Below are 20,682 nucleotides of genomic sequence, written 5' to 3'. Positions count from 1 at the left end.
GCCAGAGGCGGGCTGTCAACTATTAGGCTAAGCACGATTGGTCGCAAGGCGACTTGGGGCCCAGTGGAAGACACTGCGGCTTTGAAGGCGTGTTCACGTTGTTTCGCTCTGGCGTCCGGGAACCCTTGTTTCCTGGCTGCTCTCGATGGTAATTTTCGACGGATAGAGGACCCCGCGCAGGGTATTATGGGACAACGATGGCGGCTTTCAAGCCGCGGAATTGGCCTGTTTGAGACCGTCAGACCGAGCAGTGGCCGCGCTGGCGTCTCCAAATCAAGGGCAGAAGGTCCCGAGTGTTGTGCTTGGTGAGGTGAGTGTCTATTCCTCTTTCCAGAACCGTCCTTCGGCCGCCGTGGCGGCTTCAGGCTGCCGGGGTCGGCTCGCGGCTTAGGTTTTGGACCCTGGTTTCAGAGTTCCTCTGCTCCTTGTTACCCAACTTTCTCTACTCACTTGAGCAGTCTGTGACTATTTAGCCTACTTTGCCCCTGTTCTGGTTACATCCCGATGTTTGGAACCGTCGCACTGAGATCTAGGGATCCGCCGTGCGCCCTCGTTTAGTATAGTACCCTAACCTGTTACCGGCTACCAGGAGAGCCTGGCTAGGGCTCCTGGTGCCTTCCTCCTTTCTCACAGAAGTGTTTGTCCTACGTCTGGCGGGTAATCTATAAGTAGAACGCTAACTCCAAAGGACAGGGAGGTTTTTTTTCTTTTTCTTTTACTTTTTTAAAAAAATCAGTATTGTTGAAAACAGCAATTGACTCAAGGACACACGCAGTAAGCAATTCCTGCCCAAGAAGTCCATTATGGCTTCTTTGCCATAATGATCTTTCTCCATAATCCGGCCCTGGAATTCTTTATTTGAGCAGCCAGTTAAGACTTTACTTGTCTTGTGTTGTAGATAACTTCTTGTTGTCCAGAGAAATGTTTGAGTTCTTGTCCGCTTTTAATAAGTTATATTTATTCATTTACTTAAAAAAATCAGACTTTTATCTTGCCACTTATTGGTCTATAGCAATCAGCAAGACAGCCTCTCGCTTGTATACAAATGCCATTTTAGGACGGAAGTCGTCATTCAGGTAATTGCTGAGAGCCTGTGGATCTCAGCTGCCCTGTCTAGATTTCCTCATATGTGGATAGAGGTAGCCTTCTTTTTCTCTTCCAGCTGATGAAATTTCCGAATGAAACTCCCATTTCTTCCTCCCCATTATGTTTGCAGTACTCCTTGATAGAGCTATGCTTGTTGATTAGAACATGGCAAAGGAAATCTAGATTCCAGGGGCACAGTTCTTATGCTTTAACAACTTATTGGAATGAAAGTAATTGTCTCTGTGTCCAGCATCAGTTCATGCTCACAAGCGGATGGTGTTGGGTAAAGATGAATGTGTTGTCAGCTGAGCACCTGGGAGATCTTGCAGTCAGTTAAACTCTTTACTGAAATGCCATTTCCTAACAATATTTATCATCAGTAGGTTTGGTGAACACAGATTGTTTGTTATTCAAGAGATTTTGCCTGCTACGGGGCACCTTTTTTTCTTTTCCCACAAAACTCTACTGATTAAAATCAAAGTCAGCAAGTGTGTAGAATGTGGATGGTAAAATTGCATCCTTCCATCTCTGCTCTGTGGAGCCTGTGGTTTAAAGGGGACGGGGATGGGTGGGGAGGAGAATGTTTATAAAATATTAGTAAGGAAACTAGTCAGTATATAGGAATGTAATGCCAAATGTGTAATAATTACATCGATGAAACAACCGTGGTTCTTATGCAGTTGCTTGATTCTCATAATGGTTCTGTGGATGGTGTAAAGAAGTGATTTCTGTTTCACAGAGAGAGCAGGAAGAGCTAGCCAAGGCAGACGCTTACTTTCACAGAAGCAGAAGATGCCAAGAGCCTGGATTTTCTTTTTAAATGTCTGTTACTAGAGAAGGGATATACTGCTGCAGTTCACGTGAAAAAGCTGAGCGTGCTTGGTTGATGTCTGGAGGCAGTGAGCTAATGGGGGTCTTGAAGATGATTATTCTGGTTCTTAAGTGGGAGAAAGTATATCCTGTAGGAGGGTGAAATCACAGGAGAATAAATTAGAATAAATTAGGGTAGGGGAAAATACATGAGTGAGGGCCGTGGGTATGAATGAATGAATGAATATCTTACTAAATAGTCTAGCTGGTAGGAAACTCACTATGTATCACAGGGTAGCTTCAAACTTGACATCCTCTGGAGCCCCGGCCTCCCACGTGCTAAGATTACAGGTGTGTGTCACCATGCCCAGGTTCAGAACCTGGATTTTAATTGAGGGTTCTGCCTTACACCTGGTTTCTCTGTACTCCTTCTGTAAATGCCATTGTCTTCCAGTGAGAAGCCCTTATTGAGGTTTATTCTTGTCTGGATGAGACCCTGTCCTTTGCTCTGTGTGTATGTGTCTCTGTGGCTTTCATATATGTTGGGATGGGAACTGGGAAGCTTTTTGAGATTGTCACTGATTTGGTGGGAAGGTCTTCAAAAGTAGCAAAAGGGGCTGGAGAGATGGCTCAGTTGGTGACAGGCTTTCTCACAAGCATAAAGGGGCTGGAGAGATGGCTCAGTTGGTGATGTGCTTTCTCACAAGCATAAAGGGACTGGAGAGATGGCTAAGTTGGTGACATGCTTTCTCACAAGCATAAGGGGGCTGGAGAGATGGCTCAGTTGGTGACAGGCTTTCTCATAAGCATAAAGGGGCTGGAGAGATGGCTCAGTTCGTGACATGCTTTCTCACAAGCATAAGGGGGCTGGAGAGATGGCTCAGTTGGTGAAGTGCTTTCTCACAAGCATGAAGACCTGTGGGAAAGCCACGAGTAGAGGCACGTATATGCCAAAGAGGCAGATACAGGCAGATCCCAGGAGCTTGCTGGCCAGCTAGCTTGGCTGAATTAGCTCTCAGTTTAGTGAGAGACTCTGTCTCAAAAAGTAAGTAAGGTAGCAACTGAGAAAAACAGCTGACATTGACCTCTGACTTCATGTGCACACAGTGCATGTATACCTGCCTGAACACACACACACACACACACACACACGCGCGCGCGCATGCGCGCGCGCCCCTGATTAGGAGAAGATGTCCTGAACTCAGTGTAGGAAGGTAGGGGTAGCCACTTAAACATACTAGTTATTCTGGGGCAGTAGAATCGAGTTTTCTTATGTCCAGTTCTAATGGTTTGCCTTCCTTCCAGAGAAGTAAGAGCCTGTGATGGAGGACATCGTTGAGGATGCCTCCATCCATCGGCTGGAAGGCACCGATCTGGACTCTCAGGTTGGAGGTCTTATTTGCAAGACCAAAAGTGCAGCCAGCGAGCAGCATGTCTTCAAAGCCCCTGCTCCCCGCCCTTCACTGCTGGGTCTGGACTTACTGGCTTCCCTGAAACGGAGGGAGCGAGAGGAGAAGGATGATGGGGAGGACAAGAAAAAGTCCAGAGTCTCTTCTTACAAAGACTGGGAGGAGAGTAAGGATGACCAGAAGGATGCTGAGGAGGAGGGCGATGAGCAGGCTGGCAGGAGTGGCCGCAAGGACAGGTAAGAGAAGAGGGTAAACATTGGTGTCGGAAGATGCTAGCCCAGCTCTGTCTCCATTTCTGACGGACACCAAAGCTTTAGGATTTTATTGAGGTTTTCATACTGGTGGCGGGTAGGGATTGGTAGAGATCTGTGGGGAAAATTCAAAGGCGTCCAAGAAGTGAAGTGGATGATGGAGCTTAAATGCCTGGGTTCTTGCCATGTACAGGACCTTAGCACCAGGAGATGCATTGGAGAGAACACATTGCTTGTGGGAATACCCAGAGATAGAGGGAAACGTTTCCTTCCATGGAGAGCCCCTTCCCAGTTGGTCTCCCTTTTCTAGGCATTACCGATCTGCTCGGGTAGAGACTCCGTCCCACCCTGGGGGTGTGAGTGAGGAGTTTTGGGAACGCAGTCGTCAGAGAGAAAGGGATCGGAGGGAGCATGGGGTCTATGCTTCCTCCAAAGAAGAAAAGGATCGGAAGAAGGAGAAATCCCGGGATCGAGACTATGACCGCAGGAGAGACAGAGGTGAACTGCCTGTTCTCAGTCCTGTTGCCTAGTAGCATTCAAAGCATCAAGCCATTCTTTTCCTGTTACAAGAACTTTTACAGTAATGTCCAGTAATTGCTTGTAGTATAACTGCTTTGCTTGAGTACATGTTCTTGTTTTATTGTGAAAATTGGGGACAAAGGAAATGATGGGTAATTTATTTAAGAAACCGGAGTTTATAGTAGCATTGGTGCTGGAGAAAGGGCAGTGCTGCGGAACATAGTGATGCAGTACAGCACTGGCTGCCTCAGGTGCAGCACAGAGCTCTTCAGGATAGACACGGGACTGACAGTTTATGGTTGATTCTTGTTGGAAAGTAGCTCTTGTGTGAGTTTGACCGTTTCTATCCATTGAGAGAATGAGTGTGTGTTTCAGCCCATGGATCATGGGCATGTGTGATGGGGTGTGTCTGTGTGGGAGGGGAGGCATGTGCTTTTTGCCTAGTGCATGTGGCTGTGTGTTAGTATGAGGTACACATAAAAGCCCCATGTGTGACTCTCGCAGATGAGCGGGACAGAAGTAGGCACAGCAGCAGATCAGAGCGAGACGGAGGCTCAGAGCGCAGCAGCAGAAGAAATGAGCCGGAGAGCCCTCGACATCGGCCGAAAGGTATTCTCAGCTGTCCTCCGCAGTGGCTGGCAAGGGCGCAGGTGCCTGAAAGGCAGAATGAGCAGTAGTCAGCTGTGTTGCCAGATAGTGAGTTGGAGTCCTAGTTCCATGTGACCCTCTGGAGTTAGGGGCCATGTGCCAGGTGGGTGTGGCCCTGCCCCTCTCTTGGGTGGATGTACTTCCTGAGGGTCCAGGTTGTTTACTGCAAGGCGGGTGTTTCAGATGGTAGGAAACCAGAGGTGGGGTGGATCAAGAAGGATTTCCTGGAGAAGAACGATTTGTTTTCAGATGAAGAGGTTTGCAGAGAGGAGTTGGCTCCTTCAGTATTTTCAGCAGTGGAAGCTGGACTATCGAGTTCAGTCTATCAGTTGTCGTCACTATATTGCCTATGGTAGAGGTTGCGGCTCTCAAGATCCTCATGATCTGAGTTATCACCAGGACCCACATGTTAGGAGAGCTGACTCCTGAGGATTGTCACCTGACCTCTGCATTTGTGCTGTGGCACGTGCAAGCACACGAGCACACACAGTTAAATAAATGTCATTAAGAAATCAGTTGGGAAACTAGGTGTGGTAGTTTCTGCCTGTGATCCTAGCACTTTGGAAACTCAGGCAGGAGGATTGTAAGTGAGGCCGGTGTCAACTACATAGGGATATGCTGTCTGAAGTCGTGCCTCATTGGCATTGGATGTTTACTGTGGATGTCTCTTGTGGCCTCAGATGCAGCCACCCCTTCAAGGTCCACCTGGGAGGAGGAGGACAGTGGCTATGGCTCTTCAAGGCGCTCTCAGTGGGAATCACCCTCCCCAACACCTTCCTATCGGGACTCTGAGCGGAGCCATCGGCCGTTTACTCGAGACCGAGATAGGTAATGGGTGGGCGGGCAAGTGGTAAGAGGGATGTGGGCAGGGAGAGCTGCTGGCAGAGGGGGATGCAGTTCAGCTTAGTGACAGCTGACCCTGATGTTTCCTAGGACTGTGAGGAGCAAGTACTCAGAGGACACACCTCTGCCGACCCCCTCCTACAAGTACAACGAGTGGGCTGATGACAGAAGACACTTGGGGTCAACCCCACGGCTTTCTAGGGGCCGAGGTAAGACTTGGAAGACAGGAGCAGAAAAACTGGTTGGTGTGAGGTGGGAGGGTGGGGGATGAGTTGGAATGGGGCTGAGTGGAGGCCGCACTCAAGAAGCTGTGCAGTTTTGCAGTTCTTCTGGTCCCTGGCCTGGAGCTGTATGGACTGACCCCTGCCCATCTGCTGTCCTTTAGGACGACGAGAGGATGGCGAAGAAGGGATTTCGTTTGACACGGAAGAGGAGCGGCAGCAGTGGGAGGATGACCAGCGGGTAAAGATGTTTTTGAGGGGCTAGACAGGAAGAGGTGGCTGTCCTTACAGGTGTGGGTGAAGGGAGGTGTTAGAGCTAAGGGCTCTGAGGGGCCCTCCAATAGGACTGGGCTTGAAGAAGGTGGTTGATGCTCTTCCATCCAGAGCCCTGGAACCTTTTAAGAGACCGGCTGCACAGTGAAGCCTTTGTACTGGTGCAGCCGGCCAGATGTGACGCCTGTGGTGGGTGTCTCTGTGTGGTGAATGGGAGAACTGCTGGCTCGGCAGCCTGCCCTGTGAAGTCAAAGCTGTCTGCTCTCCTGGCCTTCTCCGGCTGCTGCTGGTGTTCTCAGACTTCTTACCAGATACCGTTTTGCTCCCGTGTGGCTGCATCTCCTGTGGTCATGTGGCCTGTCCTGTTTTCACGCTCTGTCTCGTCCTCTGCAGCAAGCCGACCGGGACTGGTACATGATGGACGAGGGCTATGATGAGTTCCACAACCCCCTGGCCTACTCGTCTGAGGACTATGTGAGGCGGCGGGAGCAGCACCTGCACAAGCAGAAGCAGAAACGCATTTCAGCCCAGCGCAGACAGATCAATGAGGTGAGGCTGCAGCAGTGGCTGGCGCTGTCTTAGAGCAGAGGTGGGGCATGTGGGAGGAGTCTCAGTTTGCCAAGTGATGACACCACACAGCTGGCTGTTTACGGACAGGGCCCGGTCAGATATGCCTCTGCGGAGCAGGAGTGTGAGTGGAAGCTTTGGGTAGCTTCCCACCTGATGCCTGCTTTTCCCTTCTGCAGTACTCGGGGTGTGTTTGTGGTCTGTTAAGGCCGGTGCCCAGCTGCTTCTTGGGACAAAGTACTACAAGTGCCTCAACTTTAGTAGTGACGTCTGTCTAAGGGACTGCAGGGTGTAGAGCCCCATTGAGATTCTCTCACGGGTGGACTTGCCTGCTAACCTCCAAAGTCACCTCTTAGTTGCAGGCTGACTGTGGCTCCCCTTGTGTCCCCACAGGATAATGAGCGCTGGGAGACGAACCGAATGCTCACCAGTGGGGTGGTCCACCGGCTGGAGGTGGACGAGGACTTCGAAGAGGACAATGCGGCCAAGGTGCATCTGATGGTGCACAACCTGGTGCCCCCCTTCCTGGATGGGCGCATCGTCTTCACCAAGCAGGTAAGGCTTCGGAGGCCAGAGCCTGGGAAGTCAGAAAGCACTGAAGAGGAGAGGAAGAAAGGATAGGGTCTGGTCATGTGTTGGTTCAAGGACCAGTGACTCTTTCATAGGGCCCATGTACAGCAGGCCCTCTGCTAGACTTTAGTGACCACTGGGGAATTTCTCTTCCTCTCCGACTTCTGCAGCCAGAGCCTGTAATCCCAGTGAAGGATGCCACCTCGGACCTGGCCATTATTGCTCGGAAAGGCAGCCAGACAGTCCGCAAGCACAGGGAACAAAAGGAGCGGAGGAAGGTTGGTATCTTCTCACCCGGCCTGAGGTCCGTGTGTTTCTTTTCTTACTCCTGTTAAATGTCACAAGATTGCACACAGACTTCCCCTGGCAGGCAGAGGATGTTTTACATGGGTCAAAAAGCAGCCCAAGGAGGCCACTGGGCTCTGCTCAGTCCTTAGTGAAGGCAACCACAGGCCCTGGCACTGGGTGCTGGAGGCTTGGCACTACCAGTGCCTTGTGGGTGTTTACTATCTGCCAGATGAAGCCTACTCTCCACCGGAATTGCTTCTACTGCCTACGATCTTACCAGAAGAGGAGCGACTTAACTCTTGTTGTCTTCCCCAGGCTCAACACAAACACTGGGAACTGGCAGGGACCAAACTCGGAGACATAATGGGCGTCAAAAAGGAGGAAGAGCCGGATAAATCTGTGATGGAAGATGGGAAAGTGGACTACAGGTGGGTAGTCGTGGCCAGCAGCAAGCGTGCTCCCAGGTTGTGGTGCGCGTCTGACTCTTTACTGCTTTTTGATCCCTTCCTTCAAGTCTCTTGCCTGCTGACCTTGGGTTCTTCTGTCACCAGTATTGCTGAAGTGATGCTTGTGTAGACTGAGCAGGTTAGGGACTTTGCCTGAGGGCACCCAGCTAGGAAGTGGAGGTTCAGTTTAGCCCCAGACAGGCCTGAGCAGGAGCCCAGCTCTTTGAAGTGCTCCACATGGGAAGGCAGAATTTCTTCCCTGGTCAGATTTTAGATTTTAGTACCTTACGGTAAGGAGGAACTGGCTTTCACAGGGCTTTTTAAATACTAGGGACTTTGTTTTGGTGTAACGTGTCTGTTCGTAGAGGTTTTTTTTTTTTTTTTTTTTTTTAATTTTATTCATTATATAGTGCTCTGTCTGCATGTATCCCTGCAGGCCAGAAGAGGGCACCAAATCTCGTTACAGATGGTTGTGAGCCACCATGTGGTTGCTGGGAATTGAACTCAGGACCTTTGGAAGAGCAGGCAGAGCTCTTAACCACTGAGCCATCTCTCCAGCCCTGTTCGTAGAGGTTTTATGCAGCTGCAGTCACTGCTTAGTGGAGTCCCTGCGTTGGGCAGACGCCAGACTCAAATGTCCTCTCACTTCTCGTCCTTTGAGTCACGCCGTGTCCCGCGGAAACATCGTCCTGACCTCGTGTTCTTTGTGCCTCTGTGAGCAGTGTCCCACATAAGAAGTTGGTGTCACCGGTCAGTCCTTGCTGGACTCTGGGTCATTTGGTCTCTTACGTTTAGGTTGTCAGGTGACCGGGAGGACTGGCTGAAATTAGAAATAGAAACTTGAAGGAGCTAGGGGCAGATCTGAGGGAGGAAAGGACTCTTGGGGAAGGTAGGTGGAAAGGTTTTGGAACATGACCGTGTACCAGACACTTACACAGAAACAAGGCAAATATAAGTGAGCTATTCCCTCAGTTCCTTGAAAATGAGGCCTTTGCACTGTGGAGCCCTACTGAGGGGAGGGAGGAATTCTGATTCGTGCCCTGTACTGTGCAGCCAGCTCTTGGAAGATTCCTGCGGCTGTGGAAGTGTGCTGAAATTGCCGGGGTTCTCTCTGTTAGTGATCTGCTGGCTGATTTCTGCTCCTCTTCTGGTCACTCTTGTTTAGGACAGCCGATCTGCCCACTTGAAAGTCTGCTCTCTGGTCCTTGTCAGCTGTTTGATCAGGGCTCTGGCTGTGTCTGATGGATGATGGGATCTTGTGCCATGGTCTGCTCCTTAGACTCAGTGTGATGCAGTCTTGGATGGCCAGGCTGCTGTGGTGTCTGGGGGGTGATTGCTTCTTGTCGCAGTTGTTCACATTCTTGGGAGCAAGAAGGAGAGCAACTAATGTAACCCTGAGGGAAGTGTGGGGCGGTCATATGTGCTGTTGTGTTTCCCAGGACAGAGCAGAAGTTTGCGGATCACATGAAGGAGAAAAGTGAGGCCAGCAGTGAGTTTGCAAAGAAGAAGTCGATCCTGGAGCAGAGGCAGTACCTGCCCATCTTTGCGGTGCAGCAGGAGCTTCTCACCATCATTAGGTAATGGCCCCGGGGCCCAGTGAGGGGCTTCTAATGGGGACAGGAAGTATTTATTTCCCCTAGTGGGTTGGCTTAGGTTATGCCACATGAAGTAAGATGACCTTACTTCCTTTAGTGCTTCAGGTTCAGCTTGGCTGTGTCCCAGACATTTTATGTGGTAGCTTTTTTTTTTCAGATTTATTTATTAATTATATATACAGCATCTGCCTGCGTGTATCCATGCAAGCCAGAAGAGGGCACCGGGTCTTATTACAGATGATTGTGAGCCACCATGTGGTTGCTGGGAATTGAACTCAGGACCTCTGGAAGAACAGTCAGTGCTCCTGACTTCTGGTCCATCTCTCCGCTCTGTGATAGCTTCTTAAGAGGCTGGTTTTTTTTTTTTTTTTTTAAAATATTTATTTATTTATTATGTGTACAATGTTCTGTCTATGTGTATCTCTGCAGGCCAGAAGAGGGCACCAGACCTCATTACAGATGGTTGTGAGCCACCATGTGGTTGCTGGGAATTGAACTCAGGACCTTTGGAAGAGCAGGCAATGCTCTTAACCACTGAGCCATCTCTCCAGCCCAAGAGGCTGGTTTTTGGTGACATTCTCTCTGGTCAAGCATGCTTCTTGGAGAGCGAGGCTTTACCAGAGGCAGCAAGGCTTCTTAAGGCTTCTTAGGGAGTTTTTCTCAAGATTGGCTTTTCACTCAGGCTGCTCAGTGTTTTGCTTGCTCTTCCTTGTAGAGATAACAGCATTGTGATTGTGGTTGGGGAGACAGGGAGCGGCAAGACCACTCAGCTGACCCAGTACTTGCATGAAGATGGGTACACGGACTATGGGATGATCGGGTGTACCCAGCCCCGGCGTGTGGCTGCCATGTCAGTGGCCAAGAGAGTCAGTGAAGAGATGGGGGGAAACCTTGGCGAAGAGGTGAGTGGGCGTGAAGTCTGAGCCATGTAGCTTTTTCCTCATAACTTCTGCCACTTGTGCTGGAGGCTGTGGGCTGCTTCAGCTGGACCCCGGTGTGCAGGGGCTAACAGTGAGTAACGGCTACTCTCTGAGCTGTGTCTCTGACCCCCAGGTGGGTTACGCCATTCGTTTTGAAGACTGCACTTCTGAAAACACCTTGATCAAATACATGACTGACGGGATCCTGCTCCGGGAGTCCCTCCGGGAGGCTGACCTGGACCACTACAGTGCTATCATCATGGACGAGGCCCACGAACGGTCCCTCAACACCGACGTGCTCTTTGGGCTGCTCCGGGAGGTAAGGGCTGCGGGGTCTGTTCCTTCTTGTAGCTGAGGTGCTCCGGGCGAGTTCCTCGGAAGCGCCCATGTCACCTGGTCAGCCCTGCTGGCACCTTTCTGTTGATGTCATAGCTCCATCGTTCAGTCCCTAGGATTGGTAAACCTAACGCACATTTGACAGCTTTGGCTTCTGCTTTCCTTGTGGTAACAAGTTGAGACTGGACATCCCAAGCCCACAGGGACCCCTGACCCCTTCTCTTAGGTTGTGGCTCGGCGTTCAGACCTGAAGCTCATCGTCACATCAGCTACTATGGATGCAGATAAATTTGCTGCCTTTTTTGGGAATGTACCCATTTTCCACATCCCTGGGCGTACCTTTCCTGTGGACATCCTCTTCAGCAAGGTACAGAGGCCTCTGTCCTTTGGCATGCTCTGGTGAAAAGGCAGCTGGAGGAGGTGGGTGCAGATTTGGGGAAGATGTAGTCAGTGCCATGAGGTGGATGGGGCAGCCTGCAGCTCCGGAGCTCAGGTGAACACAGGCCTGCGCTCTGATGAAGGTTTTATGCTCTTGTTTCTGAAATAAGGACCCGGGGAGGTACTAGCTCTAACTGTAAGGACCATGGCAGTCAGGCTCATCCTGAGGTTGGTGTCCCCAAGTCCAGGGCTGCAGCCCAGACGGGTGACAGAGCTGTGTGTCCTCGGGAGGCTGCTGGCCTCTGCTGCCGTTGCACCCTTCTTACTGCCCTCTGCTGGTGTTGCAGACCCCACAGGAAGATTACGTGGAGGCTGCGGTGAAGCAGTCCTTGCAGGTCCACCTGTCTGGGGCCCCTGGGGACATCCTTATTTTCATGCCTGGCCAAGAGGACATTGAGGTGAGTGCTTGGACCACCACTGGGGTAGATGGGTGGAACCCGTGCTTGAGAATGTGGGTCTCCAAGGTCCCATGATTTCTCCTGTGCCTTAGGTGACCTCTGACCAGATTGTGGAGCACCTGGAAGAGCTGGAGAATGCACCTGCCTTGGCCGTGCTGCCCATCTACTCCCAGTTGCCTTCTGACCTCCAGGCCAAAATCTTCCAGAAGGTGTGACGGGGACCTTAAGTTTGGGTATCTCTTGGTGTCCCACAAAGGAGGGCAAGAGGAGGGATGCCCCTTTCCTGCAAGAGCAGCTGGGAAGTGAGCTTTTCTTGACTCTTCAGTCTTTCTCTCTCCATGTCCTTATTGGCTCTAGGCTCCAGATGGCGTCCGCAAGTGTATTGTTGCTACCAACATTGCTGAGACGTCTCTGACTGTTGATGGCATCATGTTTGTTATCGACTCTGGCTACTGCAAGTTAAAGGTAAGGGATGGTGCAGGAGGAGGCAGGATTCTGGGGCTTTACCCAGAGGCTCTCAATCAGGCCCTGGTCCTCTCTGTCAGGTACAGAGAAGAGAGTGGCAGAGGTGTTAGGTTAATATTTAGTGAACACTGATCTTGCCATGTGTTTGGTTCAGCTAATCCTTGTGGTAACTTGATGGTATAGATAATTGAAGTAACTCTGTAGTGGTCACAGAGCTGATACTGATGGAGAAACCTATGAGGCTTTGCTGAGTCTCCTGGCTCTAACGCAACGATCATTTGAGTTACTAAGACACTTCTCTGTGATGAGTACTAACTGGGTTTGCCTTTGTCTAGGGGCTGCTTTTCTTTCCCCTCACTCTGTCCTGAATCAGTATTTCGTGTCCCCTACTAGGTCTTCAACCCCAGGATTGGGATGGATGCTCTGCAGATTTACCCCATTAGCCAGGCCAACGCCAACCAGAGGTCAGGGAGAGCTGGCAGGACGGGCCCAGGTCAGTGTTTCAGGTAGGAGCCCTGTGCTAGCCTGCTCCCCAGGGCAGTGCTGGGACTACAGACCAGACCCCAGGCAGGACCTTCTCTGGGTGTGGCCCTCCTTCAAACTGAGTCTGATGCTGCTGAGGTCTGCCACTTGGTGGTGCTGATGAGTGGAAGTAGTCTTTCCAGGGATTTATGCGCTCTGAAGCAGTTCTGTAGGAAGGGACCTGCAGTGAACGCAGGCCACCCTCCAGAAGGTGGGTCTGAGTAAATGGTGATGCTTTTGTACTAGCCCGATTATTTTTCCTCCTCTGTTTTTATGGCTAAAAAAAAAAAATGCATCAGAAATTCAGCAAATACATACAGATGTTAAGAGGCATTCTAGTCCTAGGCATTGGCTCCCACAAAGATATAGGAAGCCCTAGCAGAAGGGTCAAGGTTGGAAGACAAGGGTTGAGCAGATAGAAGTGGGTGATTGAGAGAAGTGGTTGGGGCAGGTCCCTGCTTGTAGGGATTTTGCTGTTGGGATGACACTCTTGAATGGTTTCTTCCGACATTCTGCGGGGTGGTTCCTGAGTGTAGCTAGTCCATGTGAGAGGCTGGCAGGCCAGCACAGGGCAGGTGCAGCCCAGTCATTGGTTTCTCCCTGGCAGACTCTACACACAGAGTGCTTACAAGAACGAGCTCCTGACCACCACCGTGCCTGAGATCCAGAGGACCAACCTTGCCAATGTGGTGCTGCTGCTCAAGTCCCTGGGGGTGCAGGACCTGCTGCAGTTCCACTTCATGGACCCGCCCCCTGAGGACAACATGCTCAACTCCATGTACCAGCTCTGGATCCTGGGGGCCCTGGATAACACGGGTGCGTGGCCACGAGCTGCTGGCACCTCAAGGGACTGGCAGGTTTATTCCCTTTCATCTGCTGTTCACCGCATTTCTGGCTTTGCTTTCCGCTCTCAGGTGGGCTCACTTCCACGGGGCGGCTGATGGTGGAGTTCCCACTGGACCCAGCTCTCTCCAAGATGCTCATCGTGTCTTGTGACATGGGCTGCAGCTCCGAGATCCTGCTCATCGTCTCCATGCTTTCGGTCCCTGCCATCTTCTACAGACCCAAGGTAGGAGGGCAGTGCCGGCTTCTCTCTCTCCCCAGAGTGCCCGAGGGATCATTGGCAGGGATGTGGGTCTGTCCTCTGTGCTACGGGCATGGAGAGTCTGCCTTTGCTGTCTTCTCATAGGGAGAAGTGGAGGAGGTGGGAGGGCTGGGTCAGTAATCCCCACAGTGTTTTGGAAATTTGCAAGACCATTTTTGATCTCATAGTGTGGTTCTGCCTGAGACCTAATGTTTTATTTTATTTTAATATGCTATTTTCATTCTGTATTGTTAGGCATATTGACGTGTGGACAGGTCTAGTGTGAAAATCCTCAGGATATGCCATATGGGTCTGGCCTCCCCATGTCTGTATTTAAAGGTTCCTGTTTCTTTTCCTAGGGCAGAGAGGAGGAGAGCGACCAAATCCGGGAGAAGTTTGCTGTCCCTGAAAGTGACCACCTGACCTACCTGAACGTCTACCTGCAGTGGAAGAACAATAACTACTCGACCATCTGGTGCAATGACCATTTCATCCATGCCAAGGCCATGCGGAAGGTGGGGTGGCAGCCCAGAGGGGCGTGGTCGGGAGGAAGGGGTGATGCCGTGGAGGGGAAGGGCTCCATCCTGTCTTGCCTGTGTCCCGCTCTAGGTTCGGGAGGTCCGTGCTCAGCTCAAGGATATCATGGTGCAGCAGCGGATGAGCCTGGCTTCGTGTGGCACCGACTGGGACATTGTCAGAAAGTGTATCTGTGCTGCCTATTTCCACCAGGCAGCCAAGCTCAAGGTGAGCCTGTGTGTAGGCTGTGGATCTGGGCTTCCCCTAAGCTTGTGTCAAGACTGTGTTGGTGATGTGGCCACCTGTTTTCTCGTCTAGGGGATTGGGGAGTATGTGAACATCCGCACAGGGATGCCCTGCCACTTACACCCCACCAGCTCCCTCTTTGGAATGGGCTACACCCCCGACTACATTGTTTATCACGAGCTGGTCATGACCACCAAGGTGAGTCTCGCCCAAGGAGTTTGATACTGGCGCCCACTGGCTGGAGCTAGGCCTTTGCAACCCTCTACTGCCTGTGTAGAGCCCTGGGGACTTGAGACACCTGTTTTTTTCTCTGCAGGGCCTTTCAAGCTGCATTTCAGCTTGGGGTTCTTGTGAGAGTATTATCAGGTTAACTTGTAAGAGTATGATGATCTCGGTTATGCCAGAGGATTACCCCTGCTGGCTGCCGGCAAGAGTCCCTGCTCGTGCTAAGAGGGCCTTTCTGCATGCCTGGGCTTTCCTGTTGGATGCTTGGGCCTCTCTTCTCAAGCATAGGGGACTGCAGTTGGAGAAGGAATGACGGTTCCGGTGTCTCTTACATTTTCCAGACTTACAGGGGTAGCAGGAGGACCCTTCTCTTGTGGCTCCTTATCGTGAAATCACACTGGGAAGCACATGACTCCCTCGTGACCTCTACCTTGTTGCTCTTCTGCCCACAGGAGTACATGCAGTGCGTGACCGCTGTGGATGGAGAGTGGCTGGCGGAGCTGGGTCCAATGTTCTACAGTGTGAAGCAGGCAGGCAAATCTCGGCAGGTAAGCGCCCTGTGCTTCTGGGGAGGTGCTATTTGCCTGAGGGAAAGATTTTCTTTCTGCTTGCTATAAAAGTTTTGTCATCCTTTGACCCCTTGCTTCTCTCCCCAGATGTAAAAGCTGGGACTCAGCCAACCTCCCTTTCTGGTATTCTGCACTCCTCCAGTTGGTTTGTTGGCTGGATGGTTTTACTTTTTATAAAGTTATTCAAAAGCTTCAAACACTCATAATACTACACAAAATACTATAAAGAAATCACTGTAATTACCTAAATCTCTTTTTCTCTGTAATTCACTTGTCTTATTTTATTTTTTACCCACTCCCTCCTTATCCCTTTTCCTCCCAGAACACTTTAAAGTGTGCCTCCAGAGATGTTAGCTCATCCCTAAGTACTTAAGGATGAGTAGACTTAGTTCAGTGGCATCACCTCTGTGCCAGTGTCATTCCTAACAGTTACTCTTTAGTGTCACCCGAGTCTCCAGTTCCTAACCAGAGTTTCCCGTTTATCAGCAATAACATCTCACGATTGATTCACTTGAATTAGGATGGAGCATTGCAGGGGTGGTTATATATGTTAATATCTTCGTTCTGATACGGGCTCTGCTTTATCTTTTCATGACATCGATTTATTGGAGCAGTTGTCATCTGTCCCATAGAATGTTTTGTAGTGTGCATCTGGCTGATCACTTCTTTTAGTGGAGCTCACTTGTGTCTCCACCATGTGTACTTTGGTAGCTGAAGGCCTGTTAGTTCTGCTTCACCTGTGATGCTCAGATGCATTTGCGGTCCTGGTTGTGTCAGCTTGCCTCTGTTCATTTCCTCTACCCACGATCCCATCTCAAGGGTTTGGTGTCTACTAATAAACAACGCTTTAGTCTGTTCTTTAGCGGTGCAAATGTGGCTCTGCTTTTGTATGCCCACTTTGTCACATAATTATCTCCACACGGGGACAAACACAGTGTCTTCGTGATCTCCATGGGCCTCCTGGCATGGTCGTGAACTCGATCAGAAGAACGTGTACTGGGCTGTGGTTGTAGTTCGGTAGTAAACCACTAGCATGCACAGTCTTCAGTACTGCCAGGAGAAGAAAGAGAAACCTTCTTTTCTTTGAGGTGGCCTTGGCAGTTGTTGGGGGTGGGGAAAAGGCTTAGTGGGAGAGAGTGTTTGCTATATAAGCATGGGGACTGGAGTTCAAATCCCCAGCACTGTATAGAAAAAGCTGGGAGTAGCCATACATGTCTATAATTCCATTATTGGGGGTCAGACAGGTCGGTCCTGGAGGCCCACCAGTCAGCTTAGCTGAGTTAGCCTTGATGAACTTGAGGCTCAGTGAGAGACTCAAGGGAATAACGAGGAGAGCAACCAACAACCACCATCCTCCCTCTGGCTTGTGCATAGGTTTATCCAATTACATATGTGTACACACGCACGCGCGCGCGCGCGCACACACACACACACGAAAAGAATGTCAGTATTTACTGGCTTGTGTGGAGAACTGAGGGGTGACTGGCTAAGATTGGACTATCCAGTGTCATGAATATTTTACAAAAAGTCCTGAGCTGTAGAAGGAAAGGTACCCTTGGTGCTGGGACATAGAGCTACACAGGCCTGGGTTCTTAGAGGTGGCCCTAAGCACAGATGTGGCCTCTACAGCTGGTCCCTCTGTCTTTTCCTAGGAGAATCGTCGTCGGGCTAAAGAAGAAGCTTCTGCTATGGAGGAGGAGATGGCCCTGGCCGAGGAGCAGCTGCGTGCCCGGCGGCAGGAGCAGGAGAAGCGTAGCCCACTGGGCAGTGTTAGGTGAGGCTTGGCCTTAGGGAAGCACTCGGGGCCCAGGCAGGTGCTAGGTCAGGTTTTAAGAGAAGTTGTCAGTGTAAAGGGGAAATTGGTGCGGAAGTAGCTTTGTGCTGGCTGGTCACCTGTAGAGGTAGTAGTTGGACAGCTTGAAGGGGCAACTTGGAACTGTCCACTCCAGTTCTTGGTCATCAGCCTCTAGATTCAGGGCCCCAAGTGAGCTGGAGTTTTTGGGGTGGATCCTACAGCCTTATTGTCAGGCAAGGGGAGTAAACAAGCAAACAAAAATAGCAGACAGGTTGGGCGGTGGTGGCGCACGCCTTTAATCCCAGCACTCAGGAGGCAGAGTCAGGTGGATCTCTGTGAGCTTGAGGCTGGCCTGGTCTGTAGAGCGAGTTACAGGATAGGCTCCAAAGCTACAGAGAAACTCTCGAAAAACGAGAAAAAAGAATAAAAACAAACAAACAAAAATCCCAAAATAACAGGCAGAAGAGAGCCTTGTGCTGCTGTAATGCCTGGAGTTGGGGTGATCGTGACAACGAGGGCACTGGTCTGTCTCACTTCACCCAGCACCAGCCAGTTTCCTCTTTAGATATGGGGTTCCCATGGACTTGCTGCTCTGCTTTCTGGAGAATTCTGGGACTAAGGACAGAGTTCGGTAAATAGGTTTATTCCTGAAAGCGAATGAAATCAGCCAAAGGGAGAGGTGTGTGGATGGAGGGTGAGTGGGTCCTAATGGGAAGACTCATTTGTCTTTGGGGCTGCTCTCCTGGCACTGGATTTGTGACAGTATGTCCTCACAGGTTTGACAGGCACACGCCAGTGAGGTTTGGTGCTTATTTTAAATGAGTCCTAGGACATTGACACAGGTGGTTGAATCATCGCATTGATGGATGAACTCAGCCTCTGGTCCTCTCCCCACCCTCCGGGGTTTAGGCTGGTCAGAGCTTCAACTCTCAGCCCCTGACTGATCTTTTTGGCCAGGCAGTTCCATCTTACTCCAGGTGAACACAAACTATCAGTGTTCTGAGGACCCTTTGTGAGTAGCAGAGATACCCTGGCCACTTGGCTAATTCCTCCAGGAACTGGGGACAAGGACAAATGCAGGACTGGTGACCTTCTTATCTGGGGCTCACAAAAGGAGTTTTCTAAAGATCCACTGTAAATGTTCCTTAATAGATGTCAGAGTGGAGCGACTTCCTTTTCTGTCCTCACTGGAGATGGGGAAGCAAGGGAGTAGTGTGTTATGGATGAGCTCCTTCAGCCTCAAAGCTGCTGTGCATTGGGTCAGAAACAGTAAGGCCTGAGTGGTCCTTCTGAGTCCCTGCTCAGAGAGAAACATTGTTTCCTACCTCCTCTTTCTGTGTGTCCAGGTCCACGAAGATCTACACTCCAGGTCGGAAGGAGCAGGGGGAACCCATGACACCTCGCCGTACACCAGCCCGCTTTGGACTGTGAGCTGAGGCTGTTGCAGGAGAGGCCGGCGGCCAGGTACTGAGCTCTAAGCTTTCCAGCCACAGTGCCCTACGGACACAGACACAGACATGGCTTTCATCTGGGGCGGCTCCTGCTGAGTCAGGCTTTGCAGCAGGGAAGAGACATTCCTGATGCAGGGCTGGGCAGGAACAGACTGCAGAGCAAATAAGCAGCTTCTTGAGCAGCAGGAGGTGGCTGGGCCATCACGTCCACATAGCCTGTCCCCAGGACACTTGGCTTAAAGCGACTTGCTGGGACTGAATCTTTTTTAATCCTTGTGTAAAGAAGCAAGATAGAGGCAGAGGCACTTGTAATTTGGTTATCACCAGGGATTTGGAAATAAATATATTATTTGTAACATGTGATTGCATTTTTAATTTCCTTTCTCTTTTCCTGCTCTTATCCCTACAGTAGGGATAGGAGAGGCAGATCCCTTGTCCTTCCTGCCCTTGGATAGATCTTTCTAGAACCTTAGCTCTGCTCTCTGTACATTTTGCTGATGGGGAGGCTTTCCTGGGGCATGTGTACACATGTTCATGTGCTTATGTGCATATATGTGTCGTGTGCATGCCCATGGGCACATGTGAGGAGGCCAAAGATGTTCGCTATCTTATTTTTTCATGGATGCTGGGGATCTCAACCTGTGTCTTCGATCTCATGTGGTGAGCACTTCACTACCGAGCCACCTTCTTAGCCTCTAGGCAGAGATTCATAGAGGAGGTGTTGACTGAATGGGACTCAGCTTAGTGTAGGGACTTGTGGGTGGCTTAGGGTATCCAGCACAGGACAGGCCATGCTCTGAATACCAGCTGTTTCTGAGGCTGGTAGGCAATGGTGAGGCCTTGCTGGCCTACTAAAGGGAAGGAGGGGAACAGGGGCCAGGTTTAGCCTTTCCAGGGTGGTGGTGGTGAGGGGGTGGCTTCTTTAAAGAGGCACTTGCTGTTTAGAGGCTTCCTCCTGCTTGCTTGGGAAATCTAGTCTTGGCCTGGGAGGGAGTCCAGAAGAAGGCGGCTCAGTAGGGGATCTATTTACAGGCTCAGGTTCAGGATATACAGGGTATAGGGAGAGTGGAGTCTTAACTGTTAAGTTTTATGGCTGATAAGCGGAAACTGTGGGCACAAAACCCCTTATGTGCTCCTTTAGATGAGAGAAACAGAATATTATGAAAACTATGGGTCTGATGTAGCTTAATTTAAAAGTAAGGAATGCCCGGCCAAGGGCCCAGGTGCCGCAAGCAGCATAGATAGCTGCCTGCTCCTTCAGGTCTCCCGCAGGTCTGCCCGACTAGATCTGTGAACAGAGGTGATTAGTAGTCAGTTCTCTCCATTTCCCTTACTGAGGCAGGGTCTCTCTTGTCCTGCCGTGCTGTGTGTTCCAGCCTGGCCCCTGAGCTTCCTGGTGAGCCTTTGTCTGCCTTTGATCATGCTGTAGGCATGCTGGGATTCCATGTGGCTGCTACCACATCTGTCTTTTTTACGTCAGTTCCAGGAATGGGATTCAGGTATCCAGGTTTGCTCAGCAAGCACTGTAACCTGCTCTGTTAGTTGCTGTGACTAAAATACCATTTACCAAGGCAACGTCAAGAAGAGTTTGTTTGAGGGATCGGAGACCTTCATAGGCAGAAGTATAGCAGCACGTGGTAGGCATGGTGGCGGGAGCAGGAAGTTGAGGTCATGTCTTTAAATGTAACCGGGAAGTAGAACAAGCAGGAAGTGGGATGAGGTTATTAATTCTCAATGACACACTTTCTCCAGCAAGGCGGCACTTCCTAGACTTCCTCAAACAGTGCCAGCAACTAGGGACAGATTGTTCAAATATCTGGGCCTATGGAGGACATTTTTATTTAAACTGCTACACCTGCTGAGCCATCTTGCCAGCTCCCCGCTCTAATCTGGGTATCTTATTTCTTTTTCCCATCTAAGCACTCTGACTCCAGTTACTAGAACTGTGTTAAATACAAGAGGCACAAGTGGGCATCCTTGTTCTCAATCTCAGAGAAACCCCTTAGCTTTGACCGCCAAGCTGTGGGTTTACAAAATCTATTTCCATAACCATTTCTTTTCCGTAGCAGATCCTAAGTGGTTTTGTAGAGACTGACTTCTTCGGTTATTTCTTAAGGGACACTTAGCGTCCCTGTCTTTCTCCGGCATTCTCTAAGTCTCTTCTCTCTGCCTAGACAGATCTTCCGCCTGC

General features: G+C 50.5%; 1 protein-coding gene across 1 annotated transcript; it reads left to right on the top strand.

Moving 5' to 3' along the window:
- Positions 1-173: 173 nt before the first annotated feature.
- Dhx38 (DEAH-box helicase 38) lies at positions 174-18,840 on the top strand. Its single transcript, XM_057754205.1, has 27 exons — positions 174-310; positions 3,202-3,541; positions 3,867-4,054; positions 4,580-4,684; positions 5,404-5,551; positions 5,657-5,775; positions 5,952-6,028; positions 6,454-6,609; positions 7,021-7,182; positions 7,368-7,475; positions 7,801-7,913; positions 9,371-9,508; positions 10,242-10,428; positions 10,580-10,765; positions 11,009-11,149; positions 11,508-11,618; positions 11,711-11,827; positions 11,976-12,083; positions 12,477-12,589; positions 13,213-13,421; positions 13,520-13,674; positions 14,049-14,204; positions 14,299-14,433; positions 14,524-14,649; positions 15,129-15,224; positions 16,898-17,019; positions 18,387-18,840. Exons 2-27 carry the CDS (start codon positions 3,219-3,221, stop codon positions 18,469-18,471), a joined length of 3,684 nt encoding a protein of 1,227 aa, XP_057610188.1. The 5' UTR covers positions 174-310; positions 3,202-3,218; the 3' UTR covers positions 18,472-18,840.
- The last annotated feature ends 1,842 nt before the right edge of the window (positions 18,841-20,682 follow it).

The sequence above is a fragment of the Chionomys nivalis genome, chromosome 21 (assembly GCF_950005125.1).
Source record: "Chionomys nivalis chromosome 21, mChiNiv1.1, whole genome shotgun sequence".
NCBI lineage: Eukaryota > Metazoa > Chordata > Mammalia > Rodentia > Cricetidae > Chionomys > Chionomys nivalis.
The sequence above is the reverse complement of the archived record's forward strand: the minus strand, read 5'-3'. Positions and strand labels throughout refer to the sequence as shown.